A 21,477-nucleotide genomic window follows, 5' to 3' on the forward strand; every position below is an offset into this window, starting at 1 on the left:
ATCGTTAATGTCAAAAGTCTTTTTACAGATATAACCACAGACAAGCAGAGTCTTTAATTCAGATACTCTGTTGATTCACAACCAGAGAATTCAATCTGGACTCACTCAGAAAACTAGATATAGAATAATGAACTAACTAAGGCTACAGGGAAAAGAAATATTTACTACAAAGTATTAGGATGCTTTGATATCATACCTAACAAATGTAATAATGAAAGATTAGTATTTAAGAATCAACATTGCATTAAACATACTGGAACTGGGCTATATCAATCATTACAAGATTTAAGAAGTATGGTAGAAATTAAAAAGAAGAATGTTTAAAAATGTTTTAGTCACCAGAAAATATAATGAAACATTCGTTATATATGGAGCCAAGCAAGCAACTGTGTGTGTGTGTGTTTGTGTGAGTGTGTGAGATGTGTGTTTTTTAAGTGTTAAAACTAAAATGTAGACACGCAAAATAAGCACAAATACTACTTGTTGCCAGACAAGATTTTTGGTGTATGAACATAAAGAAGGAAATGACTTTGTTTTTGTGTTTCAAAATTGGAGAAACATTTTATGATAAGTTTTGAATTATTCTTTTATGGTTGGCATTAAAGAAGTCAATAAACAAATTACAAAGTGGAGTAAATGTAATGGATATAACACAAAACAGTAGAACTAACCACATGTAGGTCTTTATCAATGGGAGTTGAGTAGTCTAGGGAAATTTCTATTCAAAGAAAACTACTACATTCAGTGCCTGAATAGACTGTCATAAAAGGTTCAGCCATTGTTGAGCAATGCAAAGTAAACTATGCAGTTCTACATTCTATCACTGATAGAATGTATACCTTACTCTAAAGAAGGTATAAAATTATCTTGTATAATTTTATACCTTACTCAAAAGAAGGTATAAAATTATCTTGTACTTTACATACTGTACTCAGTGTAACTTGCATAGCAAAGTTATACTGTATTAAGCCAAGTATATTTCACTCTGATAATTTTTTTGAGAAGTCTACTGCATCACAAAACCTTAGGAAAATGTTACCTTAGAACTTAATCTAATCATCTTTGATTGAGTCTTAGTCACTGTAGAAATCTCACGTGATTTAAAAAAGACAAGGATAGGGAGAGATTTGTTAAAGGATACAAAACTATAGCAAGATAGGAAGAATAACTTTTAGTCTTTTTCTACCAGAGTCCCCAACCCCTGTGCTGTAGACCCATACCTGGATGCACAGCTGGAGGTGAGCTATGGGTGAGTGAGAATTATTGCCTGAGCTCTGCCTCCTGTCTGATCAGCAGTGGCATTAGATTCTTATAGTGACGGCAGTGTCAGGCTGTCTGGAGTGGCCGCTGCCATCTTGCTGGCCACTGGAGGGAGGGCACAGGGGGGAGGTGGACAGCCCCTTGCAGCCTACTGCCCTAGGGACAACCATGATGGGGCCGGGCTGGGTCACCTGCCAGCCCCATGGTGGGCAGAGTTGCCACCTGCAGTGGATAGAGAAGGTCCCCATGTCATGGCCCCAGAGAGGGACCCTAAGATAAAGCTGGGCCTAGAGTGGTGCTGTGCTTGCACATGGAGTGAAGGGGCTGATCATGGGGCACAGAGCTGGGACCATGCTTTGGGGCCTGAGGTGGGAAGTAGGAGCAGTGGCTGCTTTGGGGACTTAGCCAGCCATGCAGCCACTGTACCCACCCGGCTGAAGGTGCTGGGTTCCTACACCTTGGGAAAAGGCTCTGTCTGGGGGTGCCCAGGGCCATGTCCATGGGGTCTGCCACACACTGCAACCACTTAAGTTGGTGCTGTAGACCCAGGCCTCCCGGTGCTACTTGCAGGCTCTGAAGTGCCCACTCCCACTGCCTGGCTCCTTCTAGCTGTCATCACCTGCTCTGATCTCAAAGCAACATGGGGCTGAGCCCAGATGCTGTCACAGCCTGGCCCTGGGGGTGCATACACTTGAGGTGGTGCTGACACACCAGTCATCTGCCACCTCAGCCCCCTCCAGACTTTGGGCTCCAATGAATGTAGGGGGGTTGGAAACTAATGAGGGGCAGCTCAGTGGTTGCCTGCAGGTGCCCCTTGGTGCAAACATCTGGACTCCATGGAGGGTGGCAGGAGGTGGATAGACTCCTGGGTGAAAGGGGGCAGGTCCCCATTGAGGCCCCACCTTCAGGCCAGGGAGGGACTAAAGGCTGGGGGCCAGGCTGCCAGTTTGGTGGGCCAGAATGGGAACTTGGGGTGCCTTTTCTGGGCCTGCTTATGACTACCCATGGATCAATTGGTGCACACTTTTTCCCTCTGAGGCCCACAAAAGCCTTAGGTTCAGCCAGAGCAGAGCAGATGATGGAATGACCAGCTGCAGGGAGGTGCTCCCCTATTCTCTGAGAACTGAATGCTTGTTGCAATGACTTGCCTAGCAGAGAGGAATTCCTTCTCTGCTAGGAACTGAATGCTTGTGATATACCCTGCCCGCAGAAAAGAAACCTGCAGGTTTCCTCTGAGCTGTTCTATTGCTCAATAATCTCTTCATCTTGCTCACCTTCCACTTGTTTGCATATCTCATTTTTCCTGGTTGCAAGACAAGAATTTGAGATCCACTGAATGGCAAGGCTAAAAAGCTATAATACAAACAGGACTGAGACATGCCCCTTGCTTGCCATGTTGCAGATGAAGAGAAGGAGAGAAGAGCTGCAGTCTTTCAGAGAACCCAGACCTGGGAGCTCTCCAAGCCAGGGCTGTGACTCTTTCTTTCGAATGTGTTCACTTTATGGTGGTTTACACATGTCTGTTTTATTAGTTTTGCAGACAGTGGACAGGAACAAAAAGGAGCATAATCATTCTTGCTGAAAGTTAACCCTACAGTTCTCCAAGCAGTAGGATGTAAACTCAAGCAGGCTTTTGAGAACTTCCCCTCAGTGACTTAATTCCGTGCCCATTTCTGGACATTGGAATATAGCATGCATTTATGTAGTTTGTTTTTTACTTTATCAAATTTAGAGTGTTCATTATCAAACACATATATTCTTTTTCAAACACATATATTAAACTTTTATAAGTATAACCTGCTTTGATTCAGATATTTCACATGCAACATGACATTGGTTGGAATAATGTTATGTTGTATATGAAAGTGATATTAACAATTCTTTGAAATACTTTGCACATTGCTGTTTAATAAAGTTGTTGATTTTTAACTCTGTTGACATCATCTGGAACCCACAGGAAAACTCCATGATAATGCTTTGCTTCTAGAAAGTCAGTCAATATGTAAAAACAAAACAGAACAAAGTCTTTGATTATCCATGCTTATGAAATGAGATTTCGAATGGAGTCACTTTGATGCATCATACAAATTTATCAAATTATTGTAATTTTGCATCAGCAGGCACCTCAGAGATCAGATATATCCTTCAGGAAACCAGGTGCAAGACTGGTTAAGAGATCTGATTAAGGCCATACTATAAGTTGTTCATGGAGGCCAGAACAGAATCAGACCATTGTTGTACCTATGTTAGCACACGGTTTTTACCAAGTGTAATATTTACTGATTCCAAATATGAAATGTGCTAATATCTCTACCTTTACATTGCATTCTTTTGATTTCAGAAAACATGAATATGGTCTTCTTTAGGATTTTGCTTTTCACTAGCCTTATAACAATCAGGTAGTTGTAGTAACCAGTCTCTTTAGACCTGGCATTGGATTGAAAGCCAATAATGGCAATTCCAGAGCATGTTGGTGGTAGACTGGTGGAGATGGTGCTGGGAATCACTTCCAGAGCATGGTGAATTTGATAGGCACGTGGCCAGAATAGCCTCAAAACATTCGATTTTCTGTATAAATATTGTGACACATAGCCTTTTAATAATAATAATAATGATAAAAATATTTAATCTGAATGTTTCCAATGTAATTGGCACTGTATTTAACACTCTTGGTATATTGTCTTATTTAATTTTAATAATCCTCCATAAAGTGGTAATATTCCCATTCTGATGATGAAAAAACTGAACCCAAGTATATAGCGCTTGAAAGTGATGGAGCAGAGCCTTTCACCCTAGCCAGTCTAACACACAGTTTTGGTATCTAGATTATCCCAGTTAGAGAGAGATGATGAGCATAATAGTCAATTTTTATCTAGAAGATTCAGACAAATACTTGTCCATTTTACAGCAAGGATAAATATATATTTTAAATACATTTTAAATATATAACTCGTGGTAATGATTACAATTGCTCTAACAGCAAAGCTAATAAACTGTAAGACTTGCAGGAGAAATCATGGGTTAGAAGTAATTTGGGATTGAGGCCACTTTCAATGCTTAGGAGAATGTTTCTATAGAATACAAGTATCCTGTTTCATACTTGATCTTAGCACAAAGACCAAGAAGAGATGTTCAGAGCCTCTGTTAATGTTTGGCAATGCATTAAAATTAAAGATATTATAAAAAGATATATATTTTTTATTTTTTGGAAGATTAGGAAAGATGATACAAACAGTACTTATATTGTCCTCAGTTGCTGACCTCACCATTCACACGGCCTTACAAATGCACACCTTCTCATCTTTTTCTCCTAGAATAGAGAAACATCCATTTCTCTTTCCTAAGAACAAATCTTCTATCTGTTACTCTTTCTGATGAACACTTGCCTTATAGGTTATTTCTTCTCTCCATTTGATCTTTACCCTCTGCTTCCTTCAGTTATCTATGTGCTGTGGCTTCATTTTCTTACCTCCAGCATTCTCCTCCACCCACACTAACCTGGTTTCTGCTTCCCTCTGGCCTTCTGGTTGTTCTCTCTTAGGTCACTAGTTCTGTCCTTGTCATGAAGCTACTTGATCCTTTTTGAACCTCCTTTTACTAGATTCCAAGGCAACATTACGTGTTGTGGACAACTACATCCATCAAGCAACTATCCTTCCTTTGGCTTCTCTGAAACCACCTATCCTCTTAGTCACCATTTTTATCATTCACTTTTATAGCTTATATTCTTTTACCCAGTCTATTAAATGTGAGAGTTCCTTCCCTTTTGTATTAGTCCATTTTCATGCTGCTGATAAAGATGTACCTGAGACTGGGAAGAAAAGAGGTTTGGTTGACTTACAGTTCCACGTGGCTGGGGAAACCTCACAATCATGGAGGAAGGCAAGGAAGAGCAAGTCACATCCTAAATGGATGGTGGCAGGAGAGAGTGAGAGAGCTTGTGCAGGGAAACGCCCATTTTTCAAACCATCAGATCTTGTGAGACTTATTCATGATCACAAGAACAGCACGGGAAAGACCTGGCCCTATGATTCAGTTACCTCCCACAACATGTGGGATTTCAAGATGAGTTTTGGGTGGGAACATAACAAAACCATATTACCTTCATTCTAAGTCTTTCAAATATGTGTGTACAGGCTTGTGCACAGGCACACACACACACACACACACACACACACACACACACACACACAATTTTCCCTTTACTAGGTTCCTCCTATTTGAACTCTAGACTAGGTCAGCTCTCTATTATATACTTCAATAGCACCGTGTTGCTGTTTATCTTCACATTCATCAGGTTATTTTTATATCTTTTGTGGTTGATTAATGGCTATCTCCACTCTTTAGGAATACTGTAAACTCTTTAGAAACAGGTACTGTATTTTATTTCATTATGTTATACTTAGTCCTAAGTGCTTCACCTTATGTGCTCAAGTCCCAAGAGCTCATAAGTGCTCAACAATTTTTTTAAATGATTTATCTTTATCAGAACTACTTTCAAATTAGTTAAGTGAAAACAATCATAGAATTCAAAATTATTGACATCGAAGGATTATGTGCAGGTGAGTCAGCAAGATGTACTGGGAAAGTCGACGTGTCATTCTAGTTCATATTTGAAGGCATGAGAGCCAGGAGAAATGATGGTACAGTTTCAGTCCAAAGGCAGGCAGACTTGAGACACAGAAAGACCTGATAATTGAGTCCGAGGGAAGGAAAAAGCCCAATTCTTTGCTTGATGATACTTGAAATTCTCTTGCATGAAGGAGGGTCAGACTTTTTGTTCTATTCAGGTCTTCAATGGATTGGATGAGGCCCACCTGCACATTTTGGGGCAATCTGCTTTACTTAGTCTACTGATATAAATGTTGATTTCACCAAAAAACAACTACACAGAAACACCCAGAGTATTATTTGACCAAATATCTGTACACTCTATGTCCTAGTCAAGTTGACACATTGTCTTAGTCTGTTCAGGCTGCTTTAACAAAAATAGAATATGCTGGGTAGCTTATAAACTACAGAAATTTATTCCTCACAGCTCTGAAGTTTGGGAAGTCCAAGATCAAGGTGCCCACTGGTTCAGTTGTCTGATGAGGGCCTGCTTCGTGTTTCATAGGTAGCTGTCTTCTTGCTGTAACCTCATGTGGAGGAAGAGAGCAAGGAAGCTCTCTAGGGCCCCTTTTATAAGGGCACTAATCCCATTCATGAGGGATTCACCCTCATGACCTAATCACCTCCTAAATACCTCACCTTTAAATGTGATTTAAAGGTGGGGTATTTAGGAGGTGGTTAGGTCATGGGGAATTAGATTTCAACATGAATTTTGGGGGGACACAAATATTCAACACCATAAAATTAACCATCACATTGATCAACTGAACATTTTTCATAGGCTGCTTTCAGCTAGTTTTCTTCAAATGTGCAACCCATAGGCCATGTTTAAACTATTCCTGACTTTTCAGTCCCACCACATGTTGAAGCTACATTTTTAATCTAATCTCTTACAACTTGCTTGTAATAACCGATGTTTTAGCTAGATTTGTTGCTCTCCATAGCATGGATCTACTTTTCTTAGTGCTTTGACTTTGCTAACGTTGTTTTCCCCACTTTAATGAACCCATTCCCTACTGATCTTATTTTGTCCAGGACTTATCTAGCTTTCACAGGTTCAGAGTGAGTTTCAAACATCATCATGAAACTACCTCCAAAAATTCTGAAACCACCACTCTCCGTACAACTATTTTGGTCCTTTTTACTCTTTACAATCCCCTCTTCTCCATGGGGGATATGTTCCAAGATCCCGAGTGAATGCCTGAAACTGAATAGTACCAAGCCTGATTTTAATTACTTGGAACACACTTCTGTTCCTGTCTTCTATCCACAAATTTAATGTATTTTCCAACTTAACTAAGCACTTATCATGTACCATGGCTATAATTTTTGCAGTATGAGGTACAATAGCAAGACTAGCATGGATTTTTTTTTCTTCTTCAAAATTTTATAGAAGATTCACTTTTATCATAGATGTTATCAATCTCAGCATTTTTTTCTTTCTTTCCTCATTAAGTCAATAACGTTCACCTTTTCACTTAAAGAAAGTATTTTGCAACTTGTTTTTAGAATATCCAAGTTGTTAGTATCACTACTCTGCACTTTGGGGCTATTACTAAGTAGAATTAGGGGTTACATGAACACAAGCACTGTGACACATGGCAGTCAGTCTGATAACTGAGAAGGCTACCAAGTGACTAATGAATGGATGGCATCTACAGCATGGATACAATGCACAAAGGGAGGACTCCTGTTCCAGATGGGATGAAACAGGGCAGTGTTAGATTTCATTATACTGCTCAGAACGGCACCCAATTTAAAACTCATGAATTGTTTATTTCTGGAATTTGTCATTGAATATTTTTGGAGCAGTGTTGACAAGGGTAACTGAAACAGCAGAAAGCAAAAGTACAGATAAGAAGGGGACTACTGTACTGTTATTTAAACAGTTTGTTCTGTTTCCACTGAGGGCATATAAAATCCAGGGGGATTTTATAAGGACCAGCCCCGTGTGTGGGTATTCAACACTCTGCACATCATATGCTGCAGTAAATGTGTTGAATGAACTTTCAGCTATCTAATAGGCTTCTGTATGTCAAGTGAGGTTATGCTTGGCATAATTCTGGTTCTCTTTCCAGGGAGCACAGTTTCTTGTCTAACCTTTTTTTTAAGATTTGGCTGAAACTCTCTCATCCTCTCAACTGTTGGACAATTTTTGACTTCTTAAAAATTTGTTGGGAATAGGAAATTTATTCTGCAACCCCTTTGTAGCTTATTCTACTTTCTGAGTGACATTCTTGCCTTTATTGTCTTGCTAATTCAAAAGGAAACCATACTTTTTTCTCATATTTGATTCAATTCAGCAGATATTTTGTTGATAGCCTTCAGTGAGCAAAGTGTCACATCAGGTACTGAGGTTATCCAAAGGTGAATATGATATAGTGCCTGCCTTCAAGGGGCTCACAAGCTCATGGAGAAGCGAGGAGGCCAGGGAGAGAAGAGGGCTTATGTTTTTAGCTGATTCTCATGCAATACAGAATAAATGAGTATTTGGGGAATTATAATTTATATATAATTTGTGATATAGTTTGACTGTGTCCCCACCTGACTCTCATCTTGAATTGTAGTTCCCATAATCCTCATGTGTTGTGGGAGGGATCAGGTGGAGATAATTGAATCATGGGGTCAATTCCCCCTTCCCTTTTCTCATGACAGTGATTTAGTTATCACATGATCTGATGGTTTTTATAAGGGGCTTCCTCATGTGCTGGGCATTAATTCTCTTCCCTGCCCCCAGAGGAGGTGCCATGATTGTAAATTTCCTGAGGCCTCCCCAGCCATGCAGAACTGTGAGTTAATTAAATCTCTTTCCTTTATAAATTACCTAGTCTCAGGTATTTCTTAATAGCAGTGTGAGAACAGACTAATACCATTTGGGTGTACAATCCCTTCCCCATGGAGCTTCCATCCTAGTTGGAGATTCAGCCAAATAAATACAGATAAGCATGGAAAAGACTCTGATAGGATCAGCAAGGATGGTTAGGAAGCACATATGGGGGACTGTTCCTTAGGCTTGCTTATGTAATAATTTAGTTGACACTCTCTTTTCTGATTTGATATGGACCAATTCATGTTAAGTTAATAAAAGTTGGCCCCATTATGGGATCATAGACTTGATACTTCAAACATTTAATTTTACCTTAAGTTTTATAAATCTATATTTATTTACCAATTATTGATCTATGACCAAACCTTTTTTGGTTCTAAGTATAGGTTCTCTCATTAGCATTTGCTGTCATATTTTTTTTATAACCACTCAATATCCAGTTTTACTCTTTTTAAAGTACTATGAGTAGACTTTTGCAAAGCATTCTAAGTGCAGACTCCTTCTAGAGTTGTGATTTTCCCCTATCTTTTATAATTGTTTTGCCTCATATAATTTGGCCATTTCTTTTATAGATTTATCCTTGAGAATTTTCAAAACATTCAGTTGATTATCTTAGAAACAACTAAATTTTTCTTACACAGCTATCTTCATTTAAAATGTAGTTAAATTATATGATGACAGTCTCCAGCATTTTTTAAACTTGTCCCCAGCATTTTAAACAGATGTAGGAATGAATGTGTGGGACTGTGGGAAGTATGCCTGACAGTCAGGTGTTAGGAACAGAATGTGTGGGCAAACCAGACAGCAGCTTCCTAATTGAGAAGACTTCCCATTGGGCATCATTCAGTAGATTTTAGGGTATGCATTGTGTCAGTTAAGTTTATGACCCAATTAAGAGGAGGTCAGTTAAAAGAGCTTCTAATGTAAATAAAGCAAATTTGTAATAAGAACATGTCTGCCATCTGATCATTTGTGTATAAAATGGCTGCCCTCTCCTCCGCAACGCTATCTGATCCTACACTTTCATGGTTTATCAATATTGATAATTTATTTTTAAATAAAAGGTGAAGTATATATATTTTTCTTTCAAAAGCCACTGCTTCCAAAGCTCATGTCACAAGAAAAAGTAGCTTTTTATGTTTATTTTATCTTCTTTTCTGTTGATGCTTTTCTCCACAATACAGATTGTGTGTCATGAGATGGTTCAAACATTACTATCTCTGCTTGAACCCCTCAGAGAGAGATATGTGTATACATACTCATGTATGTTAGTAATTTGTGATTGATATTCTTTACTTATAGACTTGAGTTTTTGTTTAATACAGTACTCTGTCTTTAGGAATCATATTAAACTGTTTCTTCACTGTATGGCTGATTATAAGCTATGATTAGTAAACAGGATTTTATTTGCAGTTGTTTGAAACTTCATTTTTCTTATAGGACCTGATTAATGCACTCCAAACATGAAATCGAGGTATCCTGCCCTTTTCTTTGTTTAAATACATCTGTCATTTTCTGCCTCACATTATTTTTTATTTGAAGTTGTTTGCTTCTTATTTTCAAATAAAATAATTTTTAATAATATTATTTTGCTTCATTCCATTTTTGCTCAGAAGACTGCTCCAACAAACAGCTCTACACTCTCAGTGGTTTATAGCAACAGAGGTTTATTACTTGCTGACAAAAGTATGGGCTGCCAGAGGCTATGACTCTGTCCACAGCTTGGCTCCACATGGCATCTGAAGATACAGCCCTTATCAGGGACATGTGTTCTACTGGCAGAGGGGAAAGAGAGCAGCGGCCAAAAACATGATGACATTTAAAGCTTCCACTTGGATGTGGTTCACTTTGCTCCTGTTCACATTTCATCAGTTAGTGCAAGTCACCTGGCCAAACTCATCAGGTATACCCACTCCCCAAAGGAAGCTTTCTGACTTACCTGGCAAGTTGGGACAGTCCTCTTACTGGGAGGAGAGTGAACAAATAGGAATCCTATGGTCTATTAACATTTATATCTTATTTTTATTTTTATTTATTATTTGTTTTTGAGATGGAGTTTTGCTCTTATCACCCAGGCAGGAATGCAGTGGCACAATCTTGGCTCACTGCAACCTCCACCTCCCGGATTCAAATGATTCTCCAGTCTCAGCCTCCTGAGTAGCTGGGATTACAGGCACCCATCACCATACCCAGCTAATGCGTGTGTGTGTGGGTATGTTTGTGTGTTTAGTAGAGATGGGATTTTGCCATGTTGGGTAGACTGGTCTCAAACTCCTGACCTCAGGTGATCCACCTGCCTTGGCCTCCATGGTGCTGGAATTACAGGTGTGAGCCACCACACCCAGCCAGTTATGTCTTAATTTAAAGACTTTTAAAGATTTTATTATTTTATTAGAGATACATTTTGTGAATTTTAATGTGGAAATGATTTTTTTCTCAATGTCAGTGTCATAGATTGAGCCCTATAGAAATATTGATATGCAGGTTAAGACTAATTCAGGAGTATAGTAAAGAAGACTTATGTGAGAGGATATTAAATATGAAATCCTTACTATTTCATTCTGTTTTCTTTTTTGCATCTTCATCACCTGTCTTTTACTTCTATTGATTACTGAATAGCAGTTCAGAGACTTTTTTTCCTCCACACTGGTATAAATTGTTCATTTGTAAGCCCTTGCATTGTTTTGAAGATTACTTCCTTTTGCATGGATTACCCATTAGTCATGTTAGCTGGATAGTGTGGATTTTCACAATTTACTACCTTTTAAATACAATGAATTGTGCCTTTGCCAATTTCACAATCATGGCTTTTCTTATAGTGTCCACATGTGGATAGCAGCCTGCTAGCAAGTAAAACAAAAACTGAGTTAAGCGACATACAGATACAGCTGAAATACCAAATTACCCATGGCCTCTCCTGGAGTTATATTTATTTGCACACAGTGAGGACTAGTATTTCCTTATGAAACAAGAAACTTTTACTGTTTTGAAACAGCAGAACTGAACCTCAGATGTATGAGTTCATTAGGATAGATTTATCCTAGTGGGGCATGGCACTTGAGAAGAGACAAAGGGCAAATTATCAGAGAAAGCTGAGGTGTGCACATAATGCCTGATGTGGAAGGGTGATAGGGAATTTGAAAATTAGTTGTATCTCCTAGATATCTAGGAGTAAATGTTTCTGTGTAGTGATAGAAGCAGAAATAATTAGACTGGAAGGCATCTTGAGTTCATTTGGTCCTAACCATTACCACAATACAGAAGTAGTCACATTGATAAAATCTTATTAAAGCATGGCTTATCTTACTTTATGTAATTTTGTAGAATGGGCCTCTCAACCTTACAAGGTTGTATATTCCAACTTTTCATAGGGATACTAGTTAAGTATTTCTCTTAATTCCATGCTATGCTTTGTTTTAGTAGGGTGAGGTCTGAGAGGGAAAGCAGTAATCAGATCAGCCTGTATATATACTTTTCCTTTTAAATTCATTAGCTAGACTCTCCTAAAGATGAGTTTATTTCACTTGTAATTGTATCTAGCTCTAGAAGGCATGAGATTATAAAGTCCAACTCCATCCTTTTACAGATAAAATAAAATTTCCGATGATAAGAGGCTTCCCCAGGTGACAGAGCCTCAGAGTGACCAAGCCAAAGCCAGAAGATAGTCTTGATTAAGTGTTCTTCCTGCCATATACCACCTGTAAGGTACTCTAAGAATATATTAATATCAGATATAGCTAGGCAGTGGAATGTAAGCTGCTTCTGTGCCTGAGACTGAGGAGTCTAGTTTACAAAACATTGTAAACTAGATGTTTTGAGCCCACTGGTTGACCAAAAAAAATAATAATAATACTGTAAGTTACTGAAGTAAAGAGAAAGAATCAAAAATTACATGGGGCCAAAATCCCTTCAGCCCTTAAATGCATTGGATTATTTTAGGCTCATTTGGAAAACATTTTATCTAGTGAAGTCAAAATTATAGTTGCGTAATTCCATAACTAATTCTTTTTCATTCCTGACGTGATTATTTTAGTTCTCATGATGCTAGTTCTGGCCTTAGGTTCAAGATTGGCTCCAGAATTTACTATTTGTGGGATCTGGACATTTTATTTTTCATCTCTGAGCCTCAGTTTTCCCATATGTAAAATGTAGGCATGTTGGAGGGGCTTCTTTGGAGAAGTTCCTATTGGAGACAGACCTTGATGCTAACCATTTTCTTTATGCCAGGTGTACCTTACATATTCCATCTTATTTAATACTCAAAATATTCTTTGAAGTAGATACTACTGACCCCATTTTATAGGTGAGGAAACCTAGACTAAGAGAAGTTAAGATAACCTCGCCTAAAGATCTGTAACTAATAAGTCATATACCAGGATACAAATTAAAGTCTGTCTGACTCTCAAGCCAGTATATATCCAGCATACTGAACATTTCCATCCATATCTCCAAGGGTTCCATGAAGGTAAGATGAGCTAAAGTGCACGAAAAACTAGAAACTACAAAGTGCTATATAAACAAGGGATACTGTTATTTCTTCTAGGTGTTCTTAGCCACATATCAGAAATTAGCAGTAGAGTCCAGTCCAAAGCATTAATAAATCTAGGGGCATTGTATTTTCTATTTTACAGTGAGGACATTGAAGCCCATAGGGATAAGAAATATGCCAGCATAGCCATAAAGTGCCAGAGCAGTACTGATCCCTAATCTGGTTCCAAAGCCTACCATCTGGCTGGCTTCTCCAGTGCTTTCCCTCAGGCCTTGGTATTAGCCCCTGGCATAGAAGCTGGGATTCTATTACCCACAAATTGATTTTTTGTGATAGAACTCCCCACCCGGTATGCTGAGATACCTTGGGAATCTAAGAATTAGGTTACTAGTGTGGGGTGAGATACTGATGATAGTAGTTATTTTCTTACAGTGTTGTTTAAGACCATTTATATAAAGTTAACCGTTCAAAACTTATGACAGTTAAAATGTTATTTGAATATCACTGTGTTTATATGACTACGCTTCTAAACTTTCTGGATTTAGAAATGATGATTTTGATGCATAAGAAGTTTGGTGGTGGTGCCCCTGCCCCTAGAGAATGGACAGTAGTGGCCACACCACATGGCACTACCCCTGATGTTTCTACTGAAACATCCTAGCCAGGTTATTGCCTCTTTTTTCTGGATTTGTTTATCTTTATTACAAAAGTTTGTTTTGAAAACCTTGACAACCATCATATTTGGAGAAACTTTTGTATGCGTGTTTGCCAGCAACCTTAATTCTATATTATATGATGTTACCAAAATGATCAATCTGATGCAGTCGAAACCACTGCTATTGTTTTTCAGCTCTGTTCCAAGAAGCAAAATTCTACTTTCTTCTTTTCTTATCAAAATGCATTTGTTGCCCAAAGGAAGAGCTTCTCAAGTCAATTTATCATCTAAAATAATTTTTTTTTGGTTGGGGATTATGAATGACTTACTTTGTAGATTTGTTGAAGGATAGTAAATGACTGAATTGACTAATATTCTAGAGTACCTTAGTGAAGGTCCACATGAAATTATATTTATACATACAGTAGAGAGAGAAATTTAAAGCAAAATTATCAGTGTTTTGTTTAAAATCTGTAAGAAGAATCATTAAGTACAGCAACATCTGTGAATGCTTCAGGGAAAACTTCATCACCTTGGACTCATCTTTGACCCTTCCTCTCTCACACTCCGTATACAATCTATCAGGAAGTGTCATCTGCTTTCCCTTCAAAGCATGTTCATAATGATTACCTTCCCACTGTCTCTACTACTCACCGCTACAGACTCCACTGAGACACCACTATCTATGACCTGGATTATTTTAATAGCCTCCCAGCTGTAAATAAATAAAAGAAAAGTCAAGTAAGCTTTTTATTAATGTGTCGATTTTCTTCTAACACAAGTATTTAGAATCTGTTATTTTAAAAATACCAAACAACTATCATGATACTAGCTTGTACTTGATAATTCTTGTCCACTTGAGAAAATCATCTTTTGGGGAGTTGAAAGCAACACATATTAGAATTAATTGACCACATGAATTAAGTGTCAAAAACCACAGAAGTAAATGGTAACAATTGAAGTGAAGGCAATTAATATAGAGAACTCCTAATTAAAAGTTTCAGCATGAATTTAGTAGATTAGAGAAAGTTTCTTGAAGGAGAATGAAAGTGATCTGTGTTTCAGAGGACATGGAAGAGTCATAGCAAGGAAGCCAAGTGGCATGTTTACAGTTGTTCCAAGGTAGGAATTAGCTCAGTGTTTTCTGAGAAGTGTACTAGTTGGATGGAAAAAGAACAGGTATATTTGAAGGAGACTGGGGATAAGAGAATGACGGGAAAATTCAGATTATGGGAGTTCACTTGGTAAGCCGCTGGAGTCATCCTAAATGTTGAGAATCCTGATCTGGACCTGAAGATGGTGAAGGAGGTGGACCTAGTGAATACTGTTTTTAGGAAATCTTAAGTGGAGTTGAGCCCAAACCAGAGCAACACATTAGCATGCTAACAGGGGATCCAGAGCATGACAACAGGAGATCCAGGGCAGAGCATTTCAGAGCTCTGCTAGGCAGACAGTAGACCTGGATTGTATTTTGGCTGAGACCATTTTGGTCAAACAAAATGTAATCAAAAGCAACATGGTGAAAGCAACTTTGTGTGACAGTTTGGTTGAAACAGACTTTGGGAACAAAATGAGTATGTGAACCACTGGCATTCAAGTTTTTGTTAAATAGTAATGATAGTAGCTATCACTCATGAATGCTTTCCACATGTAGGGCACCTTGCTAGATTTGCAGATCTTACCATCTTTAATCTTCACAGCCATTCTACGAGATAGGCACTACTATTTTCTCCATTTTACAGATGAGGAAACTGGTGGTTTAGAAGATTAAGCTGTTTGCTCAGTCACATAGCAAGTCAATCTAGAGTGAGACTTTGAACCCTGAGCAGCCCAAAGCCCTGCTCTCTTTGGTCATCATGTAGTACTGCTTCCTGGTATCAAGGAACATAGTTCATTAATTATCCATTGTTATCTTTAACTACAAAAGTAATACATAAAATAAATGAATGGGCCAGGCACAGTGGCTCACGCCTGTAATCCCAGTGCTTTGGGAGGCTGAGGTGGGCGGATCACAAGGTCACGAGATCAAGACCATCCTGGCCAACATGATGAAACCCCATTCCTACTTAAAAATACAAAAAAATTAGCTGGGGCATGGTGATGTGTGCCTGTAGTCCCAGCTACTTGGGAGGCTGAGGCAAGAGAATTGCTGGAACCTGGGAGGCAGAGGTTGCGGTGAGCCGAGCTCACACCACTGCACTCCAGCCTGGCGCCTGGTGACAGAGCGAAACTCTGTTTCAAAAAAAAAAAAGAATTAATTAATTAGAGAAAAATTTTAAAATGTAAAGTAGCAGAAGATGACTATACAAAATACTCGCCATTTCCTCCATTAGAGACAGCCCAATTAATACCTTTGCTTACATATCTTTCCTTTTTTGGGCATATTGATTTATATACATTTTTAAAAATTAAAATTACATTTGATAAATCTTTTAAAACCAATTGTTAGACATTTGACTGTTTTCAACTTACATTCTTGGGCCTTTAGGCTGTGGTGACTTTTTGATATTGCAAACAGTACACAGTAGAAATAATCAGCCAAAAACAACGTGCAAATAAAATAAAGCAAAATGAAATGAGGCTAAAAAAGGACAAAACAATTCAAAACAATAGGCGGTAATACAAGAGATGCATAACAATTGGAATAACAATTATAAAACCATTCATTCTGTAAATATGTTGTATTCAAATTATAATTCTCTGAAAACCGGTGGCTGGGGAATATTTGCTTTTGAGCAGGCCTTGATGTTGAACACATTTCTAAGTGTTTTTAACGGAATCACCTGGAGCCAGTTTCCTGAATCAAAAGCAGGATCTCAGCCCCTAGGCAGAGTCACAGGAAGGTGGCTAATCCTTAAGTGCATATACAAGGAGTCCAGGAGGTCCTGTGCTCAAGGGAATAACCTAATGACCAGAAATGATAGATGTAGTAAAAAGAATTAATCTCAGGATCAGAATATTAAACCAGTGATCAAATCTGAAGCACAAGGTTATTGCTAGGCTAACAATCACACGACAACAGGAAGCTGATATTGAGTCCCAGAGCATTGGGGCAACACTCTTGTCTTAGTCTATTTACATTGCTACAGTGGAATACCTGAGACTGGGTAATATATAAAGAAAAAATGGTTATTTGGCTCACAGTTCTGTAGGCTTGTACTGAAGTATGATGCCAGCATTTGCTTCTGGTGATGGCTTCAGGCTCCTTCCACTCATGGTGGAAGGTGAGGTGAAACCAACATGTGTAGTGTTCAAGGAGGGGATGAGGAGGGTGCCTGGCTCTTTCTAATAATCAGCTCTCTGGGGAAGTAATAGAGGAAGAACTCGTTCATTACACTGAGGTTGGCACCAAGCCATGTATGAGAGATCTGTCCCCATGACCCAAACACCTCCCATTAGGCCCCACCTCTAACATTGGGGTCCAGATTTCAACATGAGGTTTGTGGGCACAAACACCCAAACTGTAGCAACTCTAAATCCTTCCTGCCAAAGGGCAGGAGATTAGGCCTGGGATGAGCTTCCAGGTGGACAGAATGGCTCCAGAGATTATGAATGTGACAGGCCTTGTCAATCTGATGTTTGCAGGGAGGAGGAGAACATGATGAAGAGTTGCAGGATTTGTAGGATAATTAAAAATCAGTGTAGTATATGCAAGAACATGATTTAAGAGGATACTTCTTAATAGTATTGGGGTAGCAAATGAAAAGAAAGAGACTCTTGGTCTGCACACTGGTTGGAATTACATGTACAATGATATCCAGACATCCCCATTAAATAAATAGAATGAATTAATACCTGTAACTATATTCCTCTTTATATCACATTTTTGGCAGAGAAAAAGCATGTAATTGGTCCTGTGGAGCCTGTAATGCTGCCATTACTTTCATTAAATTAAAGTATTAGCTGGTATATAAAGATTTTCTTTTATAACAGAGCCTCTAAACAGATATGACATCCTAGGATTATAGTTTAAGTTAATGATATTATGTTTTAAAATTAAAAATTATTATCTTTTCTTGGTGTTATCAAAACCATCACAAAATCAATCATGAATATACTAGGGTGACGGTTCAATTAACTTTCATGGATATTGATCAGATAAACACAAGATTTATGATTGCATTCTGAAGTCTTTATTAGGTGAGTGGGTTACCCAGACAATTAAGAACTCATCTAATAAAGACCTGGAAAATGCTGCTTTTGAGTTAAAGAGACCTTTCTTTTTCTTAGTGTTGATATATTTTTTGCTTGTTTTGTTGCACTAAGAGTACCAATTGTATAGAAGTTTATTCAGTGATCTTAATTAGAAATAACTTTTTAAGTGTTTTTAGATATATAAAATTTAAAAACTTGCAATAGTGTTCATGATGTTGTAGGAATGTCTATAAATTAACTGTACCTCATGGTTACATTTGCTTCAGTGCTTTGAACTTTTGAATCAAACCTTTCTTCCACAGTATTGGATGAATATTATCATAATTTGTGTCCCTTCCATGAAATTTTCAAATATATATTGTTTTAAAATTACCAAGTAGTCTATGCTTGTTATTTAAAAAAAAAAAAAAAAACAACCCTCCAAAACTAAAACAATGTTGAATACAGTGCCTTTCCCATCCTTGAAATGGTAACTGTATAAATAATTTGATGCCCGTCTTTCAATTTTTTATGAAGGTTCTAATTGTGTTTACATATAGACGTAAATTGATAGATGCACTCTCCTTTCTCCCCTCTCTCTTCTTCCTTTCCTTCTGACTTCTTCCCCTTTGTCTCCCTCCTCCTAATTTTTAACATAAGTGCTATAATATTGCCAAAGGAAAGAAGGCTTTGTTCTGTGCTCTGTGCTTTATTGAATTGCATTCATTGGTGGAGCTTATTTTCTTTGTCCTTTCCTGCCTTTGCCCACTCTGAAGGTTCAATAAATTCAGTCTCTGTTTTGCTTTTCTTTATGCTCAGCGGCCAAACTAGGAACCCTCCAAGAACAAATCCTCAACTATGTAAAAGAGCAATTCTGGGTGCTTTCTCCTGGGGACAGCCAGCTTTACAGCTTCAGTTCTGGCTTCCCTGGTGATTGGCCCAAGGCCCAGCATGGCTTTTGTACCAGCTGATTCCAAGTGGGAAGTTTCTCTGGGGTTTCCTTGGAAAGAAAGCTCTTTGTAGCATTCCTCTTCTGTGTCTGTTATTGGTCGAGGTTTCCTCTGCATTCGTTATCTATACTTTTGACTATGTCTGATTTCTGTTTTCCAGGACTTTCTAAAATACCTTGATATGTTGATGGTGGACCTTGTTTTTTCCTTCTTCTTCTTGAGTCTGTCATTTTGGTGGGATTTAGGGAGATCAGCAGGGTGGGGTACACATGATTGGCTCAGTCAACACCTTGAACTTCCCAGATGTCTAGTATTTTTTCTATTTCTGGACCAGGTTTTAGTACATTCTTTCAGGGAATGAACTTATTTGCACTTCCTCTGGCTTGTGTTAGAACTGGAAAGGCTTTTTTTCGTTCAGTTTTGTGTTAGTGTTAGTAATAACGCAACTCAATGATATCTCATTGCTCTCTGGGTGTGTAAATGACACTTTTGTTTGTCAACTGCATTTATAGGCCACCACAAAGTGTTACTTGCATAAGGCCAATTAGTGATGCAAAATTCACTTAAAAAATTTGACATAATTATCCACATTTCATTTGACATGTGTAAATGCCACTATCTTTTTGTCACATGTATTTGTACTTTATTTGCCAGGTAACTGAATATTGTCACCTACCTTTTTCGGCACCCAGATCAACTAGAAATATTTTTTAAAAAGTAGTAACTTTTCATGGGCACATAGTATTCCATTAATTTATCTTAAAATTATTTCTTAGTTACTATCAGAAACAAATGAATGGTTCAGCATTTGAAAAAAAATTTGTTTCAGGAAGGAGAAAACATTTTCTATTTGGCAGTTGAAGATATAGACACAGACACGGAACTTCTGATTGGCTACCTGGATAGTGACATGGAGGCCGATGAGGAAGAACAGCAAATTACGACAGTCATCACAGAAGGGGAAGTTGAAAATTCTAGAAGACAATTAACAGCAGGCGGAAAAGGTATTGCATCTTTAATTGGTGATCTGGGAGAATAAAAGTAGAAAAAATGTAGTTTTGTGGTTGAATTCTAGTTGCCTTGTAATACGGCATTCTCAAATAAAGTTAGTTTTTGTCAAAATTACTCTCAGAGGGTATCCTGTGGTGAGCTCATATTTCTTAGAGCAGGAAAAGTATGTTGGGGGTGGGTGATGGATGTGCCCAAAGGACTACCTAGGCCACAGGCAGGGGTGCACTGCTGGGGCAGCTCCTGGCTCTCACTGCTCTCACTGGCACACTGGGGCATAAGCAGTGAGGATTTTTTGTAGTCTTGCCCTAGCTCTGCCACTAATCAGTCTTGTAATACTGGGCAAGTTGTTGACTTTCTGAGACTTTACTTACTCATCTGCACATGGGAAAAGGTGAGTGTGGAGGTCAGGTACACAAGAGAGCCTGCTGGATCCGAAGGGAATTGATCCCTCTGGTTTGGGATCTTTTGGGAACCTGCAGTTTCTTGGCATCTCCTTCTGTTCTGATCACAGAAGCCTGGAGGATTGCTGAGCTGCCTTAGTTTGGTTACCAAAAACTTTCAATGACCGTAGGTTAGACCTTCCTCAGTCAGTACTGCAGCCACTTGCTTGTTAACTTCCTGGGAATAATCAGTTATTATTGGCCTTGTTGCTATTATGCTGTGTTTTACTCCAAAGGGAAGTTTAAGGGATATGTGCATGATGCTATAGGTATCCCCATTTTTTAACAGGCCTTGTCTTAATACTTTCAGGCTGTCATAACAGAATACTTTAGCTAGATACTTGGTAAGCAACATAAATTTATTGCTCACATTTCTGGAGCCTAGAAAGTCTATCAAGGTGCCAGCAGATCTGGTGTCAGGTGAGGGCCCATTTCTAATTAGGTAGCACCTTCTAGCTGTGTCCTCATGTGACAGAAGTGGCAAACAAGCTGTCTTGGGCTTCTTTTACAAGGGCATTAGGTCCATCCGTGAGGACAGGTGATCACAACCTAATCACCTCCTAAAGGCCCCACCTCTTAATACAATTCCCACTGGGCTTTAAGTTTTAACTTACGAATTTTGGGGATTCACGAACATTCAGACCATAGCAGGCTGATACTATACAGTGCTTTTCCATTTTGAGTAGCAAAGCCACCTCAGAAGTGATACTGGTTTCATTAGTCAAAGTGGTAATAATGCTTTTCCTATATATTTTCTGTTCTAACTGCATGTTCTTAGCTGAGAAATTGTCAACATTCTGTCACCATTAGTTGAGTTATTTAAGGGGAAGATAAGGACTGGGTTATATGCATTATGCTGTTTGGAATATCAAGTTTAGGGTGATGGAAATTATTTCTGTATTATTCTGTGCTTTTTGTTTTGTTTTGTTTTTGTATTTTATTTTTTCTGTCACCCCCCAGGGCAAGTTATTTTGTTCATTATTTTAATTTAAAAAGAAGTCGTCTACTTATCTATTAGTGCTCTGCTTTCTGCTTTAGTTATTAAAATGCCAGTTTTCATTATCTTTGTATAAAGAATCAACAGAAACTTAAACAATTTT

The 21,477-nt window shown here is 38.4% G+C and overlaps 1 protein-coding gene across 4 annotated transcripts in view; it reads left to right on the forward strand.

Annotated features, from left to right (window-relative positions):
• Window positions 1–21,477, forward strand: part of PRDM5 (PR/SET domain 5) — a 215,679-nt gene that overhangs the window by 78,111 nt on the left and 116,091 nt on the right. For all 4 annotated transcript variants that reach the window (XM_074396953.1, XM_074396954.1, XM_074396951.1 and 1 more), the window contains exon 4: window positions 19,756–19,930. In XM_074396953.1, the coding sequence (XP_074253054.1) occupies window positions 19,756–19,930 (175 nt within the window). The remainder of the gene's footprint in view (window positions 1–19,755; window positions 19,931–21,477) is intronic.

The sequence above is a fragment of the Saimiri boliviensis genome, chromosome 3, assembly GCF_048565385.1.
Source record: "Saimiri boliviensis isolate mSaiBol1 chromosome 3, mSaiBol1.pri, whole genome shotgun sequence".
In the NCBI taxonomy this organism is placed as follows: Eukaryota; Metazoa; Chordata; class Mammalia; order Primates; family Cebidae; genus Saimiri; species Saimiri boliviensis.